This window comes from Lactuca serriola, chromosome 5, assembly GCF_051521515.1.
Source record: "Lactuca serriola cultivar US96UC23 chromosome 5, Lser_US96UC23_V15, whole genome shotgun sequence".
Taxonomy (NCBI): domain Eukaryota; kingdom Viridiplantae; phylum Streptophyta; class Magnoliopsida; order Asterales; family Asteraceae; genus Lactuca; species Lactuca serriola.
This window is the reverse complement of record NC_136412.1, coordinates 236,864,255-236,878,245: the sequence shown is the minus strand read 5'-3', so window position 1 is coordinate 236,878,245 and position 13,991 is coordinate 236,864,255. Positions and strand designations below refer to the sequence as shown.

At 30.5% G+C, this 13,991-nt stretch overlaps 1 protein-coding gene across 2 annotated transcripts; it reads left to right on the top strand.

The window, feature by feature from the left end:
• The first annotated feature begins 1,744 nt into the window (after positions 1-1,744).
• Positions 1,745-7,361, top strand: LOC145053768 (aldehyde dehydrogenase family 2 member C4-like). 2 transcript variants are annotated; one of them, XM_079001864.1, is made up of 9 exons: positions 1,745-1,988; positions 2,065-2,207; positions 2,290-2,432; positions 3,775-4,015; positions 5,790-6,053; positions 6,159-6,296; positions 6,370-6,507; positions 6,590-6,651; positions 6,908-7,361. In XM_079001864.1, exons 1-9 carry the CDS (start codon positions 1,883-1,885, stop codon positions 7,179-7,181), a joined length of 1,509 nt encoding a protein of 502 aa, XP_078857990.1. In that variant the 5' UTR covers positions 1,745-1,882; the 3' UTR covers positions 7,182-7,361. The 2 variants fall into 2 exon arrangements, with proteins under 2 accessions (XP_078857990.1, XP_078857991.1); XM_079001865.1 differs by lacking the exon at positions 1,745-1,988 and having other exon boundaries at positions 2,071-2,207; positions 2,272-2,432.
• Positions 7,362-13,991: the final 6,630 nt, after the last annotated feature.

Sequence of the window (13,991 nt, the reverse complement as noted above, 5' to 3'; positions counted from 1 at the left end):
TCGTATGAAGAAGTTACAACGTTCTAAACACAAGACCTAAGCCAAACCACAAGACCTACGCAACCAAACAATCGAGATCGTGATGAACATATGCATCAACAACCTCAAACAACACATCAATGATTGTTCAACGTAAAATGTCGTGAGAAAAACCTAAAGAAATCATTCATAAGTACTAAATAAGTACAAAAATATTAATGACTAAATGTGTACAAAATGAGAAATATATTATCCTACTAAGTCATTTTTCCCAGTTAACCTGGAGTAACCGGTTATGTGTACAATTTAACAAGTTGAAGGGGATAAATATGGACGAAAAAAACTCAAAAGACAAATATGTACAAATCGAAAAATATATTGCCCTTTTAAGTCATTATCCTAATTATAGGAATCTAATAAGATGCAATACATGCTTGATGTGGGATCAAGATGGACATAATACATATATACATAATACATGTTGATCTTATCGACATCTACTGTTAAATAAGAACAAAAAAGGTTAGTAGAAACTTGTTAAAGTATTGGACAATATATTTTCTAAATAGGTTGTATATATGTATAAGTTTGCCTGATATCTTGGCCGGTTTCCCAAGTGATTGATACATAAATCAATTGCCGAATTTTCAATAACATGGAAAATAATATTAGAACTATATATATTGGCTTTTATTAATAATAATATACGTCAATACGTGGATTACATTTTAAAGACTTATGATCGATTGTTGGGATTAAATGATAAGTTCTATAGTTTGTTATAATAGATATAATATTAGAACTTGTATTATTCGGCTTTGTTTGATACTAAACGTATCAGAGGCAATATGATTATATGTATTAGACGGCTTTGTTTGATTAGTAAACGTATCTAGGCAATATTTAGTAATTCTTTGGTTTACCAATGGCTTTATATGATTATATGATTTAGGGGTGTTCGTTGGAAATGATCGGTTTGAATTTATCCAAATGAGTGAATCCAAATTAATTTTGGTTTTTGAAACACAAATCTGAATAGTTTGAACTAAAGTTAAATCCGATCTAAACCAACCGATTTATAATTCGGTTGGATTTTGTAAACAAAATATTATTGGTTAATGTTTTCTATTTAAATGTGAGGATACATAAAAAATAATTTATTTTAACATAACACATTTAATTAGAAATAATGAATTACCTTTAAGGAAAAAATAGTTGTGTAACATCCTTAAAAATTTAAATGAAGTCGGTATATTGAATTTTAATGAAAAAGGATAAATAGATAAAAAATGACAAAATTTATGAAAAATGATCTTTGGAAATTGTTTCATGATCATTAGAATATGATTTGGATCATTGATTGTGTAATTTTTGGTTATAATCGAAGATTGTCTAAGTAATAAAACGGTGTAGTATATTGTTAATATAGAAATAAGTTATATACAATATGAACATAAGGCAAGATGGTTTAACCTAAATTTCTCATATCATGTTAACATCATAGCTTGTTAACTTGTGCATCTTTCAAATGAAAATGACAAAGGAATATAAAGACAATACCAAACCCTAAAGGTCTTGGTTTAAGCCCTAACCCTACACTAACAACATTTAATTGTTGAAAAAAATTTAATACATAAAAATCACAAAAAATCACAGCCAAAGTTAACTTATTCATATCCGACAACATGATTTGAAACAACTTTTTGTTTGAAAGCCAACTAAATATGCTTCCGTTTTGCTTAATGCTGCGACAAAAATAGTTAACATCGGCATCGAGATCCAACGGCAAATGGGATCTTTATCTTATACACGAAAATTTTCCACCGTTAAAAACCATATCGTCTCCTCCACTAATTGCAGCCATTAGCAGCTACCACTGAAGAACAACAACAAGAAAAAAAAAATGTCAGATACACACAGCAATGGCGACTCTAAATCTTCAGTCAAACTCCCCAATATCAAATTCACCAAGCTTTTCATCAATGGAGAATTCGTCGATTCTATCTCAGGTAGTTAATTCCCACTTATTTCGATGATTAGTTACAACAGTTTCGTTTTTAACTTGATGAAAAATTTGTGAGATAGGGAAAACGTTTGAGACGATTGATCCAAGAACAGAAGAAGTGATTGCGAATATTGCTGAAGGAGATAAAGAGGATATTGATTTGGCTGTTAAGGCTGCTCGTGCAGCCTTCGATCATGGCCCTTGGCCTCGCATGTCGGGATCGGTAAGAATTACTTTAAAAAATTTCAGTTATTATCGGATTAAATAAATAATAATAATCGGTTTAGATGTTGATATTTTAACAGGAAAGAGGAAGGATTATGATGAAATTTGTGAATTTAGTTGAAGAAAATATCGAAGAATTAGCATTATTGGACGCCATTGATGCTGGCAAGGTACTGACCTACGGGAAAGCGAGGGACATACCCTTTGGAGCAAGTGTACTTAGGTATGTCTTCGTATTTGTGTAATTTTCAAACATTTTTTTTTTGACTCCTAGGAATCTATAATTGAATCTACTATAATAAATGAAGGTTTTTTTTGCCACATGTCATCTTCTCCTTCGTTTGGACACATGATATTTTCTAACATTTTTAAATTTTCTATTTTTTACTTGTCATTTTATTGTATTTTTCATTTTATTAAATTAAAATTCAACATTTAATATGTAAGTTAATATATATGTAAAATATTTATTTGAAAGGGTTTATATATGTAATGTATTGAATACATTAAAGTCTCATTAATTTTAATAATTCAAAATTTTTCTCATTTTCTTATAAATCCAAATTTTTTAAATTGTTAAAATTTTATACTTATTTTTTTAATTAAACCCATGTAATATATGGGTCTCACACCTAGTCTACTATAATAAATGAATGTTTTTTGTCACATGTCATCTTCTCATTTATTTGTACACATGTCATTTTCTAGATTTTCTAAATTTTCTAAATTTTCTATTTTCCACTTGTCATTTTATTGTTTCATTTTATTAAAATTTCACATTTAATATGTATGGTAATATATATGTAACGTATTTATTACAAAGGGTTTATATATCTAATGTATTCAATACATTAAAGTTTCTTTAATTTTAATAATTCAAAAAATTTCTCATTCTTCTTATAAATTCGAACTTTTCAAATTGTTAAAATTTCATATTTAATTTTTTTAAATAAACTCATGTAATACATGGGTCTCACACCTAGTGAGTAATATTTCTAACAAATAATCAAACAATTTTAAAGAGATTGTGAGAAAAAATTGACGAATACTTCAAGACTTACTGCTTAATACATTTAGCTTAGCTTTTTTGTCTTATTTTATTAAGTGGATTATGTCAGTATCAACAACATATAATTGTCAAGATTAAGTATTTAATTCATTAAAAGCATACGGTATAGACAACGAGAAATAAAATCATTGTTGATGTTGCATCTCATAACTTGGTCATAACAAGATGAACACCACCCTATTTCTCGTTAAAGGGGTGTTAAAGCACAACTCGTTGTAATGACAACAAGAAAAAACGAAAAATGTGATTGGCTTTTGCTTTCATCAACCAATCAAATTCTTTCTTTCTTCTTCTATCTCTATTTCTTAACATGTTATAACATATGTACACCATCCCCACTTCTTGTTATAACATGTTGAAATCTGAGATGACAATAGTTGGCTTCATAACACCATTGGTCATACCCAATACTCTAAGATCATTAGATAAAAATGAAACACCATATTAATGTTTTTTTTCACTTATGGATATATTTGATTAATGACATATTTTTCAGATATTATGCAGGCGCGGCAGATAAAATACATGGAAAAACATTAAAAATGTCAAACCAATTACAAGGATACACATTACATGAACCCATTGGTGTCGTTGGGCACATAATCCCATGGAACTTCCCTGCAGGAATGTTCTTTTTTAAAGTTAGTCCGGCAATGGCCGCCGGGTGCACCATGGTGGTAAAACCAGCCGAACAGTCTCCACTTTCGGCACTTTATTGTGCAAATCTAGCTAAATTGGTACGTTAACAATAAATAAGTTTTAGGGTTATTTTCATAAAAGACCCTATATTTTGATTCTTTTTTTTAGACCTAAAACCTTTTTATTTTCTGAAAAAGATCCAACTTTTACCTATTACTTGTTATTTTAGACCCTAGCAGGTTACCAAAAGCGAAATCAAGTATTTTCATTTCATAAAAAACCCTATATTTTTTTTCCAGTTTAAACCTAAAATGTTTTTTTTTTTAATTTCAAAATAAACTCAACTTTAAAATTTGTTACAACCTTTAACACTAGCTGTATAAGGTACTTAACTACATCAATTTAATGAAGCTTAACTTCGTTCATGCATAAAAACGTAATTATATCCTTTCAAATTAAAATGAAATCCTAAATTTTATTTTGGTAATTATTATGATTATCCTTAAGATTCAATAACAGTGATATACAAACACCATGTATTAATCTAAACACCATTTATACATAAGATAGATTAATAAAATGAGGTAGTAGGCCAACTATTCAATTTTTTTCTCTACAACAAAATTTCATAGTTTTGTCAGTTTTGCTCATTCACCACATTCCAACCATTGTTAATAATGTCAACCATCGTATTTTGATATTTAAGTGTGCATCATTCTTGTTATTTGGATTTCAACTTATGCTCAAACGATTTTATTCCCAAAATATAGTTTTATGTGTTCATATGCGATGTTAACATTTTTTAAGAAAGTCTTAAAGTTGAATCTCATATATCTAAACAAAACTAATATAATGTTTAGGATTATTGTTTTTATGTATTTATTTGATATAGATATAACATATTATTTAATAATGGGCTAATGGTACAAAATATTTTATGACTTTGCTTTAGGAGTATGATAATGAGTAGTTTGTTAACTGTTCTAAAAAAATTGATTAAAAAATTTGGCCAAAAAAAAATAGAAAAGTGAGTGAGAGAAATATGTCCAAACTCACCAAATAAGTATAATGGACAAACTAAAAAAATTATTTTGTATACAGTTTGTTAAATTATATCATATTTTTTTTTCTATAAATAAAAAATTTGTTATTATACTAAAAGATTCTTTTTAGCCATGTATTACCCATGTTATCAAAAAATATCACATTAACATCAAACTTTTTATTATCGGTAATAATAACATTTTCTATAAACAATATATCATGTTTAATGATATATATATATATATATATATATATATATATATATATATATATATATATATATATATATATATCCAAGATAAAGTTTAATTATATCTTTTAGACAAAAAAAATTCAATTTTTTTAGGTTATATTCGCTCAAAAGATAATAGATTAGATAACATTTTTAGTGTATATATGTATACTTTCTTTTTCGGTGTAGTCAATAAGTACCCTATATATTTGGTCTTGAAGATTATAACCAATTTTAAAGTTGAGTTTATTTTGAAAAAAATCATTTTAGGTCTAAAATGGAAACAACTACAAAATATAGGGTCTTTTATGAAACAAAAATACCTAATTTACCTATTGGTGACCTGCTAGGTCTGAAATAACAAGTAACACATAAAAATTGGGTCTTTTCAGAAAAAAAAATTAGGTTTAAAAAGAAAAAAAAATGAGAATATAAGGTCTTTTATGGAAATAACCTTAAGTTTTAATACAAATAATTTATAAAAATAAGTATGGTTATATATAAACTTTTCCACGTTTTTAGGGGAAGGACCAAAAGGTACTTTGATTTATACATATTTACAAAATTAACATTGATATGTAAATGTGGTTATTTAGGCTGGTGTTCCGGATGGGGTGATTAATGTGGTAACAGGATTTGGACCCACAGCCGGAGCTGCGATTAGTTCTCATATGGATATCGATTGTGTTAGTTTCACAGGCTCATCAGAAGTAGGACGACTTGTGATGCAAGCTGCTGCCATGAGTAATTTAAAATCTGTGTCTCTTGAGCTCGGAGGCAAATCCCCTTTAATAGTTTTTGATGATGTGGATGTTGATTCAGTCGTTAATCTTGCTCTCCTGGGTGGTTTTGCTAACAAGGTACATAAATCAATGACTAACTGCAAGAAATAATATTATACTTTCATTTATTTGTTTATTATATCATTTTACTACTATTTCATTACATTAAATTTGTTATTGTAGGGTGAATTTTGTGTGTGTAGCTCAAGGATTTTCGTCCAAGAAGGAATTTATGATGAATTTGTGACTAAGTTTGTCAAGAATGCGAAAAACATAACAGTTGGTGACCCCTTTGATCCTTCCACTCGTCAAGGACCTCAAGTAATTCTAAAAACGATAAATTGAAATCATTTTCCAAAAATGTTTTTATCATAACTAATGACTTAATTTATAGGTTGATAGGGCACAATATGAGAAAGTCCTTTCGTATATCGAACATGGGAAAAGACAAGGTGCAACGTTGATAACGGGAGGAAAGCCTTGTGGGGATAAGGGATTTTATATCGAGCCAACGATTTTCACAAATGTTACGGTAATTAAAATAAGCGGATTTACGATACAAAATTAGTGTGATTAACTCATATTAACAATTTTGATATTTCCGGGCATTTCAGGATGATATGCTTATTGCTACAGATGAAATTTTTGGCCCAGTAATCTCTCTTTTTAAGTTCAAGTAAGTTCTAGTTCGCAAATAGTAAATAATAATGTTAAATTTCTAGATAAAATATCAAACGAATTTGGATAGAACCATATTTTTGGACCACATTGATCGGAGTTTTTTCCGATGAATCTGGTTCATGTGTAATAATAATCACAACAAAATTTTAAATTCCCAAATGAGAATTGTAACCGAAGGATATTGATTTTATTTTAGCGTTTGTACTTATTTTTTTATCTGTTTATGATATTTTTATCTATAAACTTTGCAGGACAACTGAGGAGGCAATCGAGAGAGCGAATTCAACACGCTATGGTTTAGCTGCAGGAATAGCAACAAACAATTTGAACATAGCAAACACTGTTTCACGATCGCTTCGTGCGGGTATTGTTTGGATCAATTGTTATTTGGCGTTCGATGCGGATGGCCCGTATGGAGGCTATAAATTAAGTGGATTTGGAAGAGAATTTGGGATGGAAGGCTTATACAAATATCTCCAAGTTAAATCTGTTGTCACACCCGTTCATAATTCTCCTTGGCTTTAAATAATTAAACGTATCAAGGATTCGATATTTGCGTAATATCAACATATCATGTGTGATGACTCCTCGAATATGTTGGTTTATAAGAAAATTTTCAAATTTTGATATGGAATGTGTAAGACATCAAATTCAAAGTTACAAAGTAGCCTAATATTCTCATAACTAATCAATATTTTTGATAAATTTTGTGTTGTTACATTTACTTTTTTCTTTTTTTCGAATTTTTTTTGTTGGAGAAAACTATATATTTGGACTATACAGTTTGCCATTTTCTATACGTACAATCCCTAGGTTAAAAAATTACAAGTTTTTGTCATTTCAAGCAAGCTCCGTCTGCTCCCAAAACCATCACCTCCCTAGTTTAGATTGACCGAGTTTCCGATGAGAGATAGGAAAAAAAAAAAAAAAAAAAAAAAAAAAAAAAGGTGGGTATATGAAAGTGAATGTAGTAGGTGTTTTTTATTTTCATAATAGATAAAGCAAATTACTTAATACAAAAATAGTAAAATCATCATTTCATAAAATTTATCAGAACGTTAAAACTATGGACCAAAAGCATCACATCTACTGAAAAGATGAAATATACAATTTTGGAACCACATGGTAAACACAAAAATCGACAAACCATAAATGCCAAATTTGTAGATCTTTCCTTTTTTTTTATGTTACGGAAATTGTTATGTCATTGTTTATTATTTCGTTATAAATGGTGTTTGGCTACAATTAGACATGCAGCAAATAAACATAGATAATAAATAGTTAAATAAAATTAAAATGCATTCAATATTTTGGTAGCAAGTTAGTTATTTGTTACCATTCTAGTAATTTAATGTACTCTTGATAGGTAGGGCTATAAACAAACCGAATGAGCACAACAAATATTTGTTCATGTCTGTTCGTTTAAATTAGTCGAACAAACGAACGAACACGAACAAAAAAATGAATGCATTTTCGTGTTCATGTTTATTTGTTTAACAAATTAAATTGTTCGTGTTCATTCATTTATGTTTGTAAACATCCTAAACGAACATAAACGAACGGTGATAAACAAATATAATTCAACATATATGAATATTAACGAACATATAATATAGTAATGTAATCAAAACATAATTAAACAAATATAAACATAAAAGGAACCTAAATGAACAAACTTAAACGAAAATAAATGAATAACCTAAACGAACGTTCACGAATATAATTGAACGAACAAGGTCATTGTTCATGTTTGTTCGTTAGTTCATTTATTAAATAAATGAACATAAACGAACTTCCAACCGAACGGTTCACAAACAGTTCGTTGAACGTTCAGTTCGGTTACAACATTATTAATAGATAATAATATTAAAATATAGTTTTATACATCGAACGTGGAAGTAAACAAGGTGGCATCGTTGTTAACCAGGAGAAAACATTGTGGCGAAAAGTTATATCGAGCCAAATAAAATAATATATATATATATATATATATATATATATATATATATATATATATATATATATATATATATAATAAAAACTCCAAAGCAAAACAAAAAATGTATGTTCTTTCTCTTTAAACTCAAGGTTCAAGTATTCTCTATGACCTAGATGAAATTAAGACTATGAACAAAAAATTCACTAACATAGCATCATCCTATAACCAGGATATCGATCTAACAAATCACTAACATAACATTATCCTATATACCAGGATACTGACCTAACCGGTCACTAACATAGCATTATCCTATATACCAGGATACCGACTTAACAGGCCACTAAGCATATCATTATGCAACAAACCCGGATACAAATATGAAAAGAGTTGGCATTGGTGTCTTCGACCTTGTTAGTATAGTAAGGTCAGCTCACCTCACAAGTAACTCGAGATGATGATGTAAACTGCCCAAATACAGCTCCAAACTCAAACACCTACATCCAACAATGATTCACTTCCATAAAGTTCCAAATTACCAAAATTCCCCTAGAAGTCAAACCGATCAACCCTTGGTCAAAGTCAAAGTCAACGGTCAAGGTCGACAGTCCATGTTCACCCAACTTGTCGAGTATAACTCACTGACTCGTCGATTTCCTTCAGAACTCAAGAAGTCGTGAAAACCCTAGTCGACTTGCCGAGTTTCCAGACAACTCGTCGAGTCTATGTAGTGTCTAGAAAGTTGGGAAGACCCTAACCAACTCGTCGAGTCCATGAAGAACCAAAATCAGGCAATCTTCATCCAGCTCGTCGAGTTGACCATGCAACTCGTCGAGTCCCTTCAATCCTTTTCTTATTTAGAGGCTTTTAAGCAAAGTCAGGGCTCCAAATTGTAGATCTAACCTCCTAGGGCATGGTTACAATGTAAAGTTGCAAACTTTACGTGCATGCAAGGCCTTAAATGCCAAAACCAAGCTAAGGAAGAGGTTTAAGCCAAAGGGAAGGGCCAAAGCTTGATAAATTCAATAACTTTATGACTATAAGGACTTAGAGGAGTCCATATCTGAAGTTACCACTTCAGATCATGCTCAATACCAGAAATGACCCATAAATATGCTAGAAATGGCTTTAAACCTTTGAATGAGGAGATCTAACACTAGGATGATCAAGGTAACAACTTGTTACCTTCAAATGGAAGCCAAAATGGAGTAGGTACTAGATCTACAAGCTTCTCCTTGATCCAAGCTCTTGAGTCTTCAAGTTCCTTGTACTAAAACCACATTCCAAGCTTTTACACACATAAAATGGGGAGTAATACACGGTTAGGGTTTTCTGAGTTCAAGGGGGGCGATAAGAGAGGCATAGGGTGGCTAATGAGCCTTTAAATAGGGTGCAAAATCCTGGAAATTAGAGTTTCATATTCCGGCTCCAACTTGTCGAGTAGGTCCTAAAGTTCACGCGGGCTGACTAATCTCTACACGACGAGTTGGGTCCCCCAACTCGTCGAGTAAGCTTCCTTAATTGCAGGAAAATCCCTAAAATCTCATTCCTGGAAATCAGGATGTTACAAAAAATCATGAATCGATTATTGCTCAAATGATCAACAACAACAAAAGAGTTTAATAATCAAGTTTTATATATATATATATATATATATATATATATATATATATATATATATATATATATACACATGAGTGGTTAAAAAAAGAAAAAGAAATGATAAATTGATTCCATGAATCAATTACGTACATAAAAAAAATCAAACTTCAATAGGGGAGACCAAACAACAGAAGAAGATTAGCCTGATTCCAACAATGAAGGCATCAGTAGTAAGGAAGCGTAAATAAATATTAGGATGTAGCTAATAAGGCTCGAAGTAGGTCCATTTTTATTTCTCCACCTTTTCTCTTATTTCTCCGAGAGTTGATTTTTCTTTTTCCCGCCTTTTCGCCATTAAATAGAGAGAACTTATTTGATGGAAATGGAATTCACTCTTTTCTATTTCTCTCCAATTTTAATGCAAACCAAACAAAAGAAATGGAATTGATTCCATTTCTTTCCTCCCAATTCTCTGTACCAAACGCACCCTTAGTGCAAGAAGTCTTATTTCCAATAATTCTTGAAGTTTAAAGAGATGATTTAAGAAAAAAGACTGGTGAAAACTCAATATGAAGGAGTTCGAGTTTTGACCCGTTTAGATAACCAAGTTGATAGGTCATATTTTAGAACAACAAGTTATATGGTTAGAGATGTTAACGGGGCAAATGGGACTGGGATTGCATCCCCCTCCTCATCCCCAAAATTTCCCTAAAACACCACTCTGGCCCCCACTCCCGAATTCCGAGATTACCCCCTGGCCCCGTTTCGTTCCTCCGCCCTAGGCTAAAAGAAGTTGTTTTTGGGGCTTAAAAATAATTATTTATAACATAATTTTACATGTTAAAAACAAAAACGTTATCAAATCTCAAAAACATTATACTAACAACTTAAAAACATGAATTTTTTTTTTGTTGAATTTTGAAAGCTCAAAATCTTTACTATTGTTTATCATATTTTCATAATTAATATATGTTGATGCTGTTAGGTCCATTAGCATGGCCTAGACAGTTCTGGCATGTCAGCCCTGCCTGCCGCTCCCTTGTCAGTCTTTTCCGGTGTGTGCTTTCTAGTCTTGCCTGGTGCCCGCCGGCCAATCTCGTCTGGCGCACGCCTGCCATCCCTGCTTGGTACACGCCTCCCAACTACATCTGGCGCTGTTGGGCAGCCTTGCCCAACTCCTTGCTAGCTAGGCATGAATTAGAAAGACCCAAGGCCTGATCTAACTCTACTTTGACCTAATTGTCCTTTATAAAGTAAACAATACCTCCTCCATGGAGAGGGACCTTTCCCTCACACTCTCAACTCAAGGCACCGGCCTCCATCATGCCCATGCAGACCCCCATCTTGCTAAGATGGTTCTCTCCAGCTAGGAAGAACCATCTCATCTCTACCAACTGATCTCACTTGATCGTCGGAGTTTGCTACAGGGACACATTTCCTAGGGCAGTTCTAACAACTTTTCTCTATGTTCTCAGATCCCTGTTGAAGCAACAATCCAGAAGACCTCCCGGAGATTTGAGTCACATCATTTGGCGCAATCCGTGGGACCCCATGGTGGGTTCGGGATGAGACTGACTACCCCGTCCCCGTCCCATAAATTAAAATGGGGGTTAACTTTGCCCCCGCCTCGCCCTAATTTTTTTAACAAATATCCCCCATATGGGATTGGGGGCCACAGGTTCGGGTTCTCACGAGACTTTTTGACATCCCTATATATAGTTCATTTACCTATTTCATAGTATAAGGGATGAGGGATTTTTTCCCTCCCAACCCACTAAATCCACTGCCACATTAGTTTTTTTCTCTCCTTTTTATTCCAACATCGCAACCCATAATACATAGAAACTCTATCTTTTCTAACCCACTCAACTGACTCAATTTTTAATTTTAAAACAAATAAACTAATTAAAATCATTCGAAATTAATTAACAACAACATTTAAAACATACAAAACTAATTCACACAAAACTAATTCATAGATCAACTAAAAAAATACTAAATTAGTTTGATACAAATCTTAAAGAAAGAAGAACAACTACTCAATGTGTGTATATATATATATATATATATATATATATATATATATATATATATATATATAGAGAGAGAGAGAGAGAGAGAGAGAGAGAGAGAGAGAGATGGAAGCAGATTGTTATATAAAGTGATTTAATTTCTAAAATATGATTACAAATAAGGCGTGTTTGACAACGTGTGTTTAGAAACTTTTACCTTTTAGCTTAAATAAAAACTCGTTTTAAAAAAAAAAAAAAGTTTCATTTGAGAGTATGAACATTTAGCTTTAATTTAAACAAAAAGTTTCAAATCTAAAAGCTATTTCATATAGCGTATAAGAAAAAACTATTGAGTTTTTTTAATCAATTTCCAAATTGCCTTAAAAATATATTATATTTACTTTTTGAAACAATTGATCTTTTATATATTTACACATTTCAAAAGTTTCCGACTATTTTTATCAAATACTCATATAACAAATAAATACCAACTAATTTTTCTAAATACACTCATCCAATTAGTTTTTTTTTTTTTTCTAAACACACCTATATATTATTAAATAGACAAGTCTTTTTTTTTTTAAATGAAACAAGTCGGGATAACATGTGTATTTGTGTACAACCTAGCTCGTCAAAACCTTTTTCATGTTAGTATAACGATTATTTTTACCAATTTGATACGTTAGATGTAAAATATATTTTGTAATAACTTAAGAGTATGTTATATGTAATTATTAACACAATAAATAATCAAACATATGTGTGTCTTTATGGACTGAGTTAATAATCAAATCTATATGAGTCAATATAAGTTAGCTCTTGAAAAGTACAAATTGAGCCATTGGACAATTATAATTTATAGCCGAATGATAATGATATATATGACTTATGAGTGTACAACAATGAAAGAGGTGGTCAAGAAAGCAAATACAAGGAAATATGGACTTATAGACGGAATGATAACAAAAAATCGTTATCACAATTATTATGTACTTGTATTTATATAATTAATTAGGTTTATTCTATATATGTGAGTTTGATTATGATGAGTACATATAGTATCATCCAATTAATTATATGTCAACAGGAAAATCAGTTACCCTGGGATATACACCTTCGACTACTTGGGTATATATCCTTTCTAACACATAAAAAGTCATCATTTCAAACTAACTTAACTAGAAAAAAAAAAAAAAAAAAAAAAAACTAGATACAGTACAAGAAACAAGCACAATATATATTTATACAATTCATATGTGGAAAATGATAAAACGTGTTATGTAATTCGTTGAATGTTGCAAATTAATGATACCACAAATGGAGGAGCCGCTATCTTGGAGGCACCCTGATACCTCCGATGCTATTCCAAAAAAAAAAAAAAAAAAAAAAAAAAAAAAAAATCACAACACCGTCCATCTTCAGTTAAATCCATTTAATAGAAAAGATAATATGAAATTCAATAAGTTGAAGGTTTAATTATCGTTTGAAACACATGTACATGTAGCATAACGGTAAATTGTAATTTTCGTTTATTTTCTATGATATTTCTAACGTTAGACAAATTTAGTCTTAGACAATTACATGCAAAGAAAAGATAAAAAAGAATTTAATATTAAGCTATCTATAGAGCTCAATTATTATTATTATTATTATGTTTTCGAACAGCCTAATCATTTTTCATGACATATATATATATATATATATATATATATATATATATATATATATATATATATATATATATATATATATATATATATATATATATATATATCCATAAAT